Genomic DNA, 10,940 nt, shown 5'->3' on the forward strand with positions numbered 1-10,940 from the left:
GACCGTCGATTCAAGACCCAAACATGTTTTTACAACCCTTCTCTTTCAATTTATTTTATTTCGATGTCGCGAGGCAGTTATAAATAAAGCTTGATGAGTTCGTCACTGACAGCAGATGGGGTGAGGACCCCCAGGTCGGTGAAGAGGAGGGTGATGAGGGAGGGCGGGGTGTAGTCCGTCATGGGGTGCTCCTCTGACAGATTCTGGACGGTCCTCAGTGTGTCCGCCTTGTACTGTCGGGGGGGTAGAAGAGGACGTCAGAAGGACACGCAGAAACGTCACAATCAGAAGTGCCGCCGGTCTCCTTTTTACCTTGAATCTGTCTGGGACGTCTTGCTGGTTGAGGGGGTACAGGCGGACGAACTTGAAGCTCTCCGCTACGACGTAGAAGGGCTTGTTGTGGGCTTTGGAGCACAGAGCCATCTGATAGGTGCCAATCTACAAGGAAGAAGAAGCACAGCAGGTGGAACGCAGCTTCACCACAGGTATGACACTGTCAATGTGAACGGCAGTAAGCCCTGGTGTTCCAGTAATCTGGGCTGTTAGGAACGTCTTGTCCCCAGACGCACTTTGTTGATGATGCCTCCGCTCTCCACGACTCCTTCCGCACCGACGATGACCAGGTCCACCTTCTCTAAGACATACCTACGAACAGAGACACCAAGTCACTAAAGGCTCTTTTGTCTACAGCTAGCGGTATGGATTGAGGTAACTGATAATCGTGAATGGATTACTTACCCCACGGCAGCATCTAAAACTACGGTCACGGGAACGTTGAGTTTTCTTAAGGCTTCTGCCATCTGCCACCTGGGGAACACATTTACATTTAGCAGACGCTCTTATCCAGAGCGACTTACAGTAAGTACAGGGACATTCTCCCCGAGGCAAGTAGGGTGAAGTGCCTTGCCCAAGGACACAACGTCATTTTGCACGGCCGGGAATCGAACCAACAACCTTCTGATTAATAGCCCGACTCCCTAACCGCTCAGCCATCTGACCCCCTGAACACATATCAGAGAAGGACTGAAAGAGAGTGTGTCGGGCGTAGCCAGAATTTTATTTTGGGGAGGGTCAGATAGAGGGTCCCCATCTTAAAATGAAGGACACAATCTCTCATTTTTTATATAAACAATTCCTTAATTTCTGGGGGGGCTGGACATGTAACTGAGGGGGCCTAGGCACCCCCAGGCCTCCTCGTGGCTTTGCCCCTGGTGCGTGTCCTCACCCTGCTGTGTCTGGCTGGGACTCTGTGACATAAACAGAGAAGCGCTTCTTCTCAGCTGCAGCCTTCTCCAGCACCCGCAGCACCACCCTGGAGGACGAGTGGGTCAGGATTTTCTGTGAGGAGAATGCGAGGAGGCAGGATGATTCATGAGGCCATGCGTTAGCCCTTGTGTTATCTTCGGGTCATTCTGACCCATCAGTCATTGTGACCCACCGTCGTATTGCAACAACTTTACCAAAAGTTGGAAATGCTTTGTGAAGCATTTTCTTTTAACCTTTGGGCTGTCTCAGACCCCCCACATTGCAAAGGTTAAAAGAAAATTATTTTTATTTGTTTTTGGGTAAACACAACGATGGTTCGTCATGAACCTTTGGGTCATGTGACCTGAAGGCAGCACAAGGGTTAAACACAACGACTGTTTCTTTTCGATCGCTGTATAACATCCCTTACCGCCCCGTCTTTGATGAAAGTGTGGCAGAGTTTGGCCACCTTGCTTCTGGATTGCGAGATCTTCTCCAAGAACAGCTCTCCTCTCTCCTCCATCACCTTCTTGCAGCGTGACAGATCCTGAGGTAAACAAGATGGAGATGAGGCCCTGAGCCAGGACCCAGCCTGGGTCTTGACGGCAGGGCTGGCCCTGTGTGTCTGCCTCTCTGAGCTGGATGTCCAGACGTGTGCCAAACAACCAAGAGGGCGTGTCAATCTGGTGTGCGTGTGCTTTTTAGTTTGGTTTCTATTATGTAACTGGGAAAAGAGCATTTTTGGGCAAGAGTTACAGACACCAAACATCTGAGTTCGTGGCAGGCACGGAATGAGAAAACCGGAGGAGGGAAATCGTCAAACCTCGTGTTCCAGAGACGTCAGGCTGATGAAGCGGAGGAACAGTTCCCCGCCAGAGGACACAGCCACGGACGAGTCCACCGCAGTCAGACAGTCTGTCGCCCCCTTCAAACTCTCCCTCAGACCCTGGATCGTCTCTCCTGAGGGAAACAGAGAGAACAGACAGACAGACTCATCGAGCTGGGACGCCAGTCGGCTGTCTTATCTCAGTGGCAACTCAGAAAAACCGGTCTGATTAACAAGCTAGCAGTTTTTGTGCTTATTTCAGTACAACAACGACTATGTGTGCGTCTCTCGCTGTGTAGCGTTGAGAAGGAAATGCATACCTTTGTCTCTCTTGAGAAACTCCAATAAGGTTCGTATGGCAGCTACAGCAGAAGCCATGTCTGGGTCAGTTCTCATCTGAGTCCTGAAGTACTCCACCAACTCTGACGGGAGACCGAGGAAAGACAGTCATGGGTTACCTCAAACGAATCCGTTATCTACCCGTTTTAATGTTAACGCAATCGTCAGTTTAGCACAGACGGTGGTCAGACTACAACATAAGGAAACCTTCATTTTCACTGTTAAACGCGCTGTATCATTTTGATTTAAAAAAAAAATGTCTTACCTGCTTCGTTCATTTTATTTGAATGAATGTGCAGGTTACACCTGTCCACAACCAAACTAAACAGGTTAAGTAAATTGATAGCTCAAAGCTGTTACTCAATTATATTCAACAGCAGTATACAAAGTTAGTGTCTTCAATGATTGACAGAAGACAAATTAACTTGATAACTGTATAGGCCACTGGATAATATGCACGAGGAATTAAAACAACTATTCACGTTTCGCTTTACTGTCATCATCTCCCGTCGCAATTGGATGACGCAACAGCACCGTCTACACGTGACTGTCTGCAAACCCCGAAAAAGGATGTAGCTCTCCAAATGGAATTTTCCAAAACGTGGTTAATGTTAGAATGTTTTTGTTTTCGGCTTCTTATAGTAGGAAACACCACGAGTGTTTTGTAAGACTCTAAATGCACTTTAAATCTAATCGAATTTATCCATCTGTTTGCATACGTTAAAGGTGTCTCTAACGCTGATATCGCATGCAAACGTTCCAATTTTCCCTGAGTCTTTCTCTCAGTTCCCCCCTCGCTCCACCCGCCAATCCATCTGTCAGTCAATCTCTAATACTTTAGTAAGCCTATATATTTAGCACTAAGCTATATACCAATTCATTACAATTAACAGTAATTAACACTTCTTTTATTTCCCCTTATCTTTCTTTCTCTCACTCAATTCACCGCCTCCACATCTTTTTCTTTTGCTGTGGCCTGCATGAATCCATTTAGCAATTAATTTAATTTATTCATTTTGTTTTCAATTATTACAATTTGCATATTAATTAGGGTTACTATTTAGTAGGCTATACTTTTGCTTTCAGCAAACATATTTTTCATGTTCTAGTAATGTAGGCTACGATAGGACCTTTATATGAATTAATAAAATACATAATTCTTAATTATTACTACAGCCTGTGTCTATGCACTAAATATACAAACAAAAAATTGCCTAAATGTAACAATGACCTTCCAGGGAATGTTGTTTTTAATTTTGTACGTTTAAACAACAGTCTCGTGGAACGTCTTAAACTGGAAAAACGGAGTGCTATTCTTTCAGCGAAACAAAGTTTTAGGCAAAGTTTTTCTCGGATCAGTGATCTCCAAGTCTCTTTGTTCTCGGATCCCACAACGGGGAAACAGGGCGCCTCTCTTCACTGTGCAGCTGCGGGCACTACTGGCCCCACTCCTTTCGGCGCAGGCGCGCTTCTTCCTTCTGTGCGCTCTACTGAGTGTTTGTATTGTGTCTGAATTGCCGGCGAGCTTTAAAAAATATTATACCCACCGCGGCAATGTCGGGCAGGTCGGTCCGAGCCGAGACCCGGAGCAGGGCGAAAGATGACATCAAGCGGGTTATGGCGGCTATTGAGAAAGTACGAAAATGGTAAGAAAGAGGAAAAAGCCCCTTTTCGTTACCTAACACGAGAAATCCTGTCTTGTTGGGGGAGGAGAGAGGGAGAGAGAGAGAGCGAATGTATTTGAAAGACGGGTCATTTTGAACGGATTTTTGGGGCAGATTACTCTCGGCTCAGGTGCGCCGAAGCGCACTCGTACAGTGTGGGACTAAGTAGTGTAAAAAGGCTACCAATGACAATATCATTTTAGTCGATTCTCCGCCAAGGTTTAATGTGGGTTGAACCCAGAAGCCATTTCGTTGCAGTCACATGAAGCCATTCCTTTCTCCAGCCCGCTGTTGTGCTTGTGTTGGAGCCGACTGTGCAGGGGCACCGGGACGACTCAAATCACTCAATAACACTCACTTCGAAACTATATGACGACGGCGCTCTTGAGTCGGAGTAGTTTAGTCTGCCTGGAGTTTTAAATTAAGCGCTTTGAGTCGCCCTGTAGGTCGAATAGAGATTGCGCATGGTGGGGGTTGGGAAGGGAAGTAGGCTACTGTAGTGCATGGCTACACAATGACTCAGTTTTAGGATTTTAGAATTAAAGTAATTGTGTTTTTTTAGGTCATAGTAATACCACAGTGATATATTATACAACAAGAGATGTGTAGTAAATATTGTTATTGTTTTTAAATTTCCCCACCCAATGCTATCATCCGGTATGTCTTATTTTGAGACATTGTGTTCCAATGTACAAATCTAAGATAAAGTGACTGTTACTGAAGTTCGCAGATAATTCATGTTTCGTTATTAACGAGTTCAAAACGTTTCAACTACCTTTTTAGTATAAAAAAAAACCCTGAAAATGTATCTTAGTAATCAAGTTAATTGTTGTTGTTTTATTATGTCTCAGTGACTGAAACCTAGCAGCCGTTACATAATTTGTTTCTAAACACTGCATGCGTGTTTGATGTTATTTATTCGAACTTGTCTTTCTCACACAGGGAGAAGAAATGGGTGACCGTAGGGGACACATCCCTGCGCATCTACAAGTGGGTCCCGGTGACAGAGCCCAAATCCGACGATGTATGTCCTCAATACCACAACCATGTGCTTCCGTCAGTGACTAGTTATCACAGCGGCCAACTCTCATGTACATTGTATTGACCTTTGTTGATTGTTATAAATTGTGGATGATTGTGTTCAGAATCAGGTTTATTGCCAAGTGAGTTACACAAACAAGGAATTTTCTGTGGTGGGTTGTGGCATACAATAGATAGATATACATAGGGTTAGAATTATACTAAAGAAAAAGTATTGTAATTCTAAAATACATTTCGGAAAGGCATTCATTATATGTTATATTGATAGGACATGTTTTGCTTCTTTTTCAATTTATTTTTAAAGAAAAACAAGAACAAGAAGAAGGGGAAGGATGAGAAGTATGGTTCGGAGGTAACCACTCCAGAGAACAGCTCCTCTCCAGGGATGATGGACATGCATGGTGGGTGACACCTCTGCGTTTGTTGATTCACCTCCCGACCCCAAGTCAATCCTCAGAGTAATGGAGTCAGGGCGAACAAATCGGGAAATCCGTCAAGAAAAAACGAATCCCCCGTTGCTGTCGCGTCAGAGTTGGTCTTCTCGTGCGTTTGCCTCGGCGTCTGACGTCAGACGAGGATTTGATGACGAGTAACGGTCAGTGTCTCTCTCCCTCAGACGACAACAGCAACCAGAGTTCCATCGCCGACTCCTCCCCTGTCAAACAGGAAACCAGCTGCAGCACTAGCCCTGCCCCCGAGCCCAGCGTCGCATCCCAACGCGAAGGCAGCGAGACCAAGAGTGACCAAAGCCCTGACAGCAAGAGGGGTCAGTTACATACACAAGTACACGCATACACAAGTTACACACACACACGCACACACCCCAAGTGGAAGGGTTAGTACTTCCTGCATCCTGTAGTGTTTTGGTGAAACACACCAAGGTGGTTTATTGATAGTGAGAAGTGCTCCTTCCTTACTCAGTGGATAGACGAGGCTGAGAGTTAATAAGTTAAGAAGTTCTGCCCTTTCATAGCCATGATGATTACCAGAGGGGATGTAGAGAGGGGCAAATACTTATATCCTGGTTCCTGCTGTGTGTGTGTGTGTGTGTGTGTGTGTGTGTGTGTGTGTGTGTGTGTGTGTGTGTGTGTGTGTGTGTGTGTGTGTGTGTGTGTGTGTGTGTGTGTGTGTGTGTGTGTGTGTGTGTGTGTGTGTGTGTGTGTGTGTGTGTGTGTGTGTGTGTGTGTGTGTGAGAGAGTGGGGGGCAGCAGCTGTGACCTTGTCTGCTCCCTCGGGTCTGTAACCACCAGCCTTCCATCTGCGCTTCCACTAACAATACCATGGTGCTAGAAACCTCTTTTCTTTCCCTCTCTGTCCATCGCTTTTTTTTCTTTCTCTTTTCTCTCTCTTTCTTTCACTCTCTTTGTCTCTTTCTATTCATCTCTCGCTCCTTCGACCTTTACTCTTACTCAACCTTCTCTTGTTTTCCACCCTCCTTCTTACTCTTTTTTTTTTTGTTCTCATAATCTGGCACGTTAAATAGTTGCTCTAAAGTTAATTGTGACCCAGTTATGAATCAATGCATCCCTCTAAAAATATATATTTGATCAAAAGGCTGTGTGCAGTTACCCCATAACACCACACAGTGGCATTCAAGTCTTATGTCCCCTGACACAGGATCCAAATACAAAAAACACGTGCTACTTGTAACTGTGGTCTGTACACAATAAACAGAAGAACGTTTCAAATGTATTGATCAGATTTTTTAAAAGTACGATTGTATGAACTGATCCAGGATGATTGTGTGTCGTCCAGCAGGCAAGACTCTCCCCTCCACAGAAACCTCAGAGAGACCAGCGAGCGTGAAGAGAGACAGCCAGCCTTCCTCAGGGGAGAAGGAGCCCACAGACGGCAGCAGCAAAGCCACTCAGGTAGTTACTGTTGCTCTGTGTCTGGGCAAGACGCACACGGTTCCTTGGAAACCACGGAAACGGTGTTCCTTCCTGGTCCTCGTCAGACGCTTTTATCCAAAGAGACTTCCAAGAGAGAGCTTTACAAAAGTGCATAGGTCACTGATCATAACAATGAGATAGCCCCAAACATTGCGGGTAGCCAAACATGAAGCATACATTGTGAAAAACCGAATAAGTCCCAAATGGAAGAACAATAAGAGCATGTAGTTAGACAAGTTACAATTAAACAGCAAGAACCTCAAAAGGGCAAGAATGTACCTGTGGAAAAAGCAAGCAACAATAATATATTTCTTCATGTACTATTTGTTGGTCTCTTTGGATAAAGGTGAAATACATTTTTAACATTAACAAAATTTAATGTTACGTAAAATGTACTGTCCAAAACTGTGGCCTAACATTCTCTATTAACTTATGTTATTTAGATTCTAGGAAATAAGATTGCAGTACATTGTCATGAGGTAAATGGAGTTAGTGGCTGAAATTGAAAAAGGAAATTGTTTTTTTCTAGATGCACGTGTGTGTCTCTAGTGTAAAACTTGTGCAGTGTATTTGGTTAGATCCAGTTGTTTGTCATCTGACGAGGTGTGTTTGTTTTGTCTGACGAGGTGTGTTTGTTTTGCCTATCAGGACCTGGAGCAAGAGGCCCCACCAACCAAGAAGAGCAAACAGGAGTCTTCGTCTCAGGACATAGAGGAGAGTTAAATGTCCCGCGCTAAAATGTTCCTCCTCCATCCTCTCCCCCTCTTCTGTACCTCCCTCTGTAGGGCCCCAGTCTCTGTGGGAGAACGGACGTCACCCCTCCAATCCCCCTCTCTTCCCTCACCTCCTCCCACCAGAGGGAGACTGAGAATCTATCTCTCCCCCTCCCTCACCCCACTTGCCCATTACAGTCCTCTGTAATAGAGGGAAAATGGACATTACCTCTCTTCACTGAACCCTCCCTGCTTCCTCACAATCTCCCTCTCACTAACGCTAATAGAGGCTCTGGTCAACTGGCTGTAGTCCCCTCTGTGACCAGGGGTGGCGCTGTGTGTACAGGCCAGCCCACGTGGAACACTGACCTGCACCTGTGACTGAAAACACACTGATGATGGGATGTGAATGCTGGAACCCACACATCAATCAGACGACTTCTACGCAAGGCCTCTTTAAACCTCCCACTAACTCACCTCCTGTTGGTCCAAAAATCCACGCTGGTTTAGAATACATTTAGTCTTATTATTTTCCCCCAAACAAATTTTGTTTTTTTTTTCGCTCAGGAGGGTCAATGCACTGTTAAGGAATATCACAATCTATCACAGATAGTTTTGCTGCTGTAGTGGATGTCATTTTTTTCCTCAATGTTTCTTTTGCCAGTTGTATTTTGATCAGCTAGTTAGAAAGAACACAGGTACTGGTGGAGTTTCTGTCCAATAGTAGAGGCAGGCTTGTGTTACCATGGTTGTGTTACCATGGTTGTGTTACCATGGTTGTGTTACCATGATACAACATACTTAGTAGGTCAAATGGCTTAATGACATTTTTGGTGCCATGTTTATTTTTTTTGTGTTATTATTTTTGCCTTATATTTTGAATAGGTCATTATTGAAGTGACACTAATAATTTCATTCAATATTTACATTCATCTCTACAGTTAAATGTTAATGCGTTAATTCGTTAATGCAATCTTTATTTTTTTTATCGATACCCGGTGGAGATCTTCCTGTAAACAGTGGAAGATGTGATGGTATCTGTAGTCTCCTGCTACTCCCGTTGCTAGTCAATTTCAGCTTCAACTCCCCAGTTTTCCAGTACAATGTAGTCGGCTTCAATAAGAAACAGGCTTGAACTGGCCCGCAGGTTACGGTTTCTGACTTGGTCCACCGCCTCCGTCAACTCTGTAAATGTACTGTTACTTTTAAAGATTTTACCTATAAACAGCGCATAGCCCTCAGCGGGGAAACGGATCTTGTCGTTCGAGGTCTATAGCTCCCTGCCTCTTTAAGGTGCTGTCTTTTGGCCGAATCCGTAGGTGTAGACGTGACACTAAAACAGATCTTCACTTTTTTTTCTTTCTTCTTTTGTCGTACTTATATATTTCCCATCGATATCACTCTGTGGTGAATGTGAAAGTTAGAGCAAGGATTCGGCCATATGACCTCCAATGTCCAACCTCAAACCTATTTATATGATTTGGGTGCATCAATTAATATAAACATGTTTATGATCCATTAAATACGTTTCACTGCAAGTCAGTGACTGGACATGGCAAGAATGAGCATTACTTGATCAGATGATGCCAGTGGACAGATTAAATCATCAGTTACATGGATGGATGGAGAGAGAGAGAACACTTAACTGTCTCAGTTTAGAGGATGGCTTAGCATATACCTCATTCCCAGTCCATCAGAGCTGGTACTAAAGATGCTATGTATTAACCCTAACCGTTATAAAAGCATTATGTTCACTCAGTTAAAAAAAAAATCTCATTTATGTTTTAGCTTTCACCGGATCGAGCCAATTGCTTAGTTAAACTCTAAATTCAGTGTGTAGAAAGAAACCGCGAAGAGCTGTGACATGACGTAGGCTATTATCTGGGGGACCATGTTTCCGTTTAGAATGATCTTGTACAGATTTATGGTTTGGTTTGAATTATTTATTCCATCAGTAGTGCTTGGTTTTTTATCATGTTCAATGGTTTTGTTTTATTAATAAAAAGTCACAAAACATTTACCTCACTGTTTTAGTGTGTGCGTGTGCAAACTTTGCACTCTGAGAATTATTTAGAGAAGAGCATGAGGTAAGTGTTCCTTTTTTTGTTGTTGTGCGTTTGAGTTTTTTCATCAACTCTCCTTTTGTGTTTCACTCCCAAATATTTGAGCCGCGACCTCATGAAATATACAGCGTTCTATTTCGGTTTCCTCCCCCTGTCAGGGGTAATGTATCTACGTATGAATGAATCATGAGGAGGTCCTCAACTGATCGCTGTGTGAAACGGAAACACGGGTTGTTAAGTTGCTGAGAAACATCTACGGCCTCCGGGTGTAGACAGGAGCAGGAATGCTGCACCCTGCCTGGGGCTCTTGTCGAACCAAGCAGCCAGGGACCATCTCCATCAGCCCAGCTCTGCCACATCGGTATACCCAGAGGAGGAGAGGAGACCCAGGCTCCTGTCTGAACACTCGCCTGGGTCTATGGGGAGTCAGGTGGCTGAGCGCTTAGGGAGTCGGGCTATTAATCAGAAGGTTGCCGGTTCGATTCCCGGCCGTGCAAAATGACGTTGTGTCCTTGGGCAAGGCACTTCACCCTACTTGCCTCGGTGACAATGTCCCTGTAAGTCGCTCTGGATAAGAGCGTCTGCTAAATGACTAAATGTTAATGTCTCTGCGAACACCTCCCGGCTCTACCAAGTCAGTCGTTGTTGTTCTGACGCACTGGAGAGATGATAAAACCTCTTACTGTTCGTTTCATAGCGTTTGTATTGAACCATTAGGAATATACAATACATAGAAAACAGGGACATTGATACATTACAGTTTCATCTTTAGAGGGTTTACGAATGCAGCTTAGCAAGTTATGACCCGTTTACAGGTGATGCATTGATCAGATGGAACATTACATAGAAAACAGTGTACTAATTAGACAAATCACTTTAGTAGAAAGAATCCTCAATGTGCTTTCGGAGTCAATGTCTTTACAAGTTCATCTGGCCCCGAGGGCAGGCCCTGAGGGCAGTGCATCCTCGTCATAAATAAGGGTCAACGTTCCTCTCAAATGTTCTCAACAGGGCAGAAAAATAAAACACTTAAAAGATGCGTCTCGTTTTGATGGCGTTGTGAGTGCCCTTTTTTCTCTTCTGAAAAACATCTGATCGATATTTACAGTACACAGACGAGAATTAGCGTCATTGGTTAGTCACACCTATTATATATG

At 44.3% G+C, this 10,940-nt stretch overlaps 2 protein-coding genes across 4 annotated transcripts; one reads left to right on the forward strand and one right to left on the reverse strand.

The window, feature by feature from the left end:
• Positions 1-20: 20 nt before the first annotated feature.
• Positions 21-3,129, reverse strand: eif2b1 (eukaryotic translation initiation factor 2B, subunit 1 alpha). 2 transcript variants are annotated; one of them, XM_062483922.1, is made up of 9 exons: positions 2,676-3,129; positions 2,392-2,493; positions 2,069-2,205; positions 1,676-1,969; positions 1,226-1,338; positions 739-807; positions 570-645; positions 313-438; positions 21-233 (listed from the first exon to the last, which is right to left on the reverse strand). In XM_062483922.1, exons 1-9 carry the CDS (start codon positions 2,686-2,688, stop codon positions 78-80), a joined length of 1,086 nt encoding a protein of 361 aa, XP_062339906.1. In that variant the 5' UTR covers positions 2,689-3,129; the 3' UTR covers positions 21-77. The 2 variants fall into 2 exon arrangements, with proteins under 2 accessions (XP_062339906.1, XP_062339907.1); XM_062483923.1 differs by having other exon boundaries at positions 23-233; positions 1,676-1,792.
• Positions 3,130-3,836: 707 nt separating this feature from the next.
• Positions 3,837-9,549, forward strand: bcl7a (BAF chromatin remodeling complex subunit BCL7A). Of its 2 annotated transcripts, none has more exons than XM_062483925.1 (6): positions 3,837-4,056; positions 5,017-5,098; positions 5,420-5,516; positions 5,732-5,881; positions 6,874-6,986; positions 7,656-9,549. In XM_062483925.1, the coding sequence occupies exons 1-6, from the start codon at positions 3,965-3,967 to the stop codon at positions 7,728-7,730; spliced, it is 609 nt and encodes a 202-aa protein (XP_062339909.1). In that variant the 5' UTR covers positions 3,837-3,964; the 3' UTR covers positions 7,731-9,549. The 2 variants fall into 2 exon arrangements, with proteins under 2 accessions (XP_062339909.1, XP_062339908.1); XM_062483924.1 differs by having other exon boundaries at positions 3,838-4,056; positions 6,871-6,986.
• The last annotated feature ends 1,391 nt before the right edge of the window (positions 9,550-10,940 follow it).

This window comes from Osmerus eperlanus, chromosome 18 (genome assembly GCF_963692335.1).
Source record: "Osmerus eperlanus chromosome 18, fOsmEpe2.1, whole genome shotgun sequence".
NCBI classification, from domain to species: Eukaryota; Metazoa; Chordata; class Actinopteri; order Osmeriformes; family Osmeridae; genus Osmerus; species Osmerus eperlanus.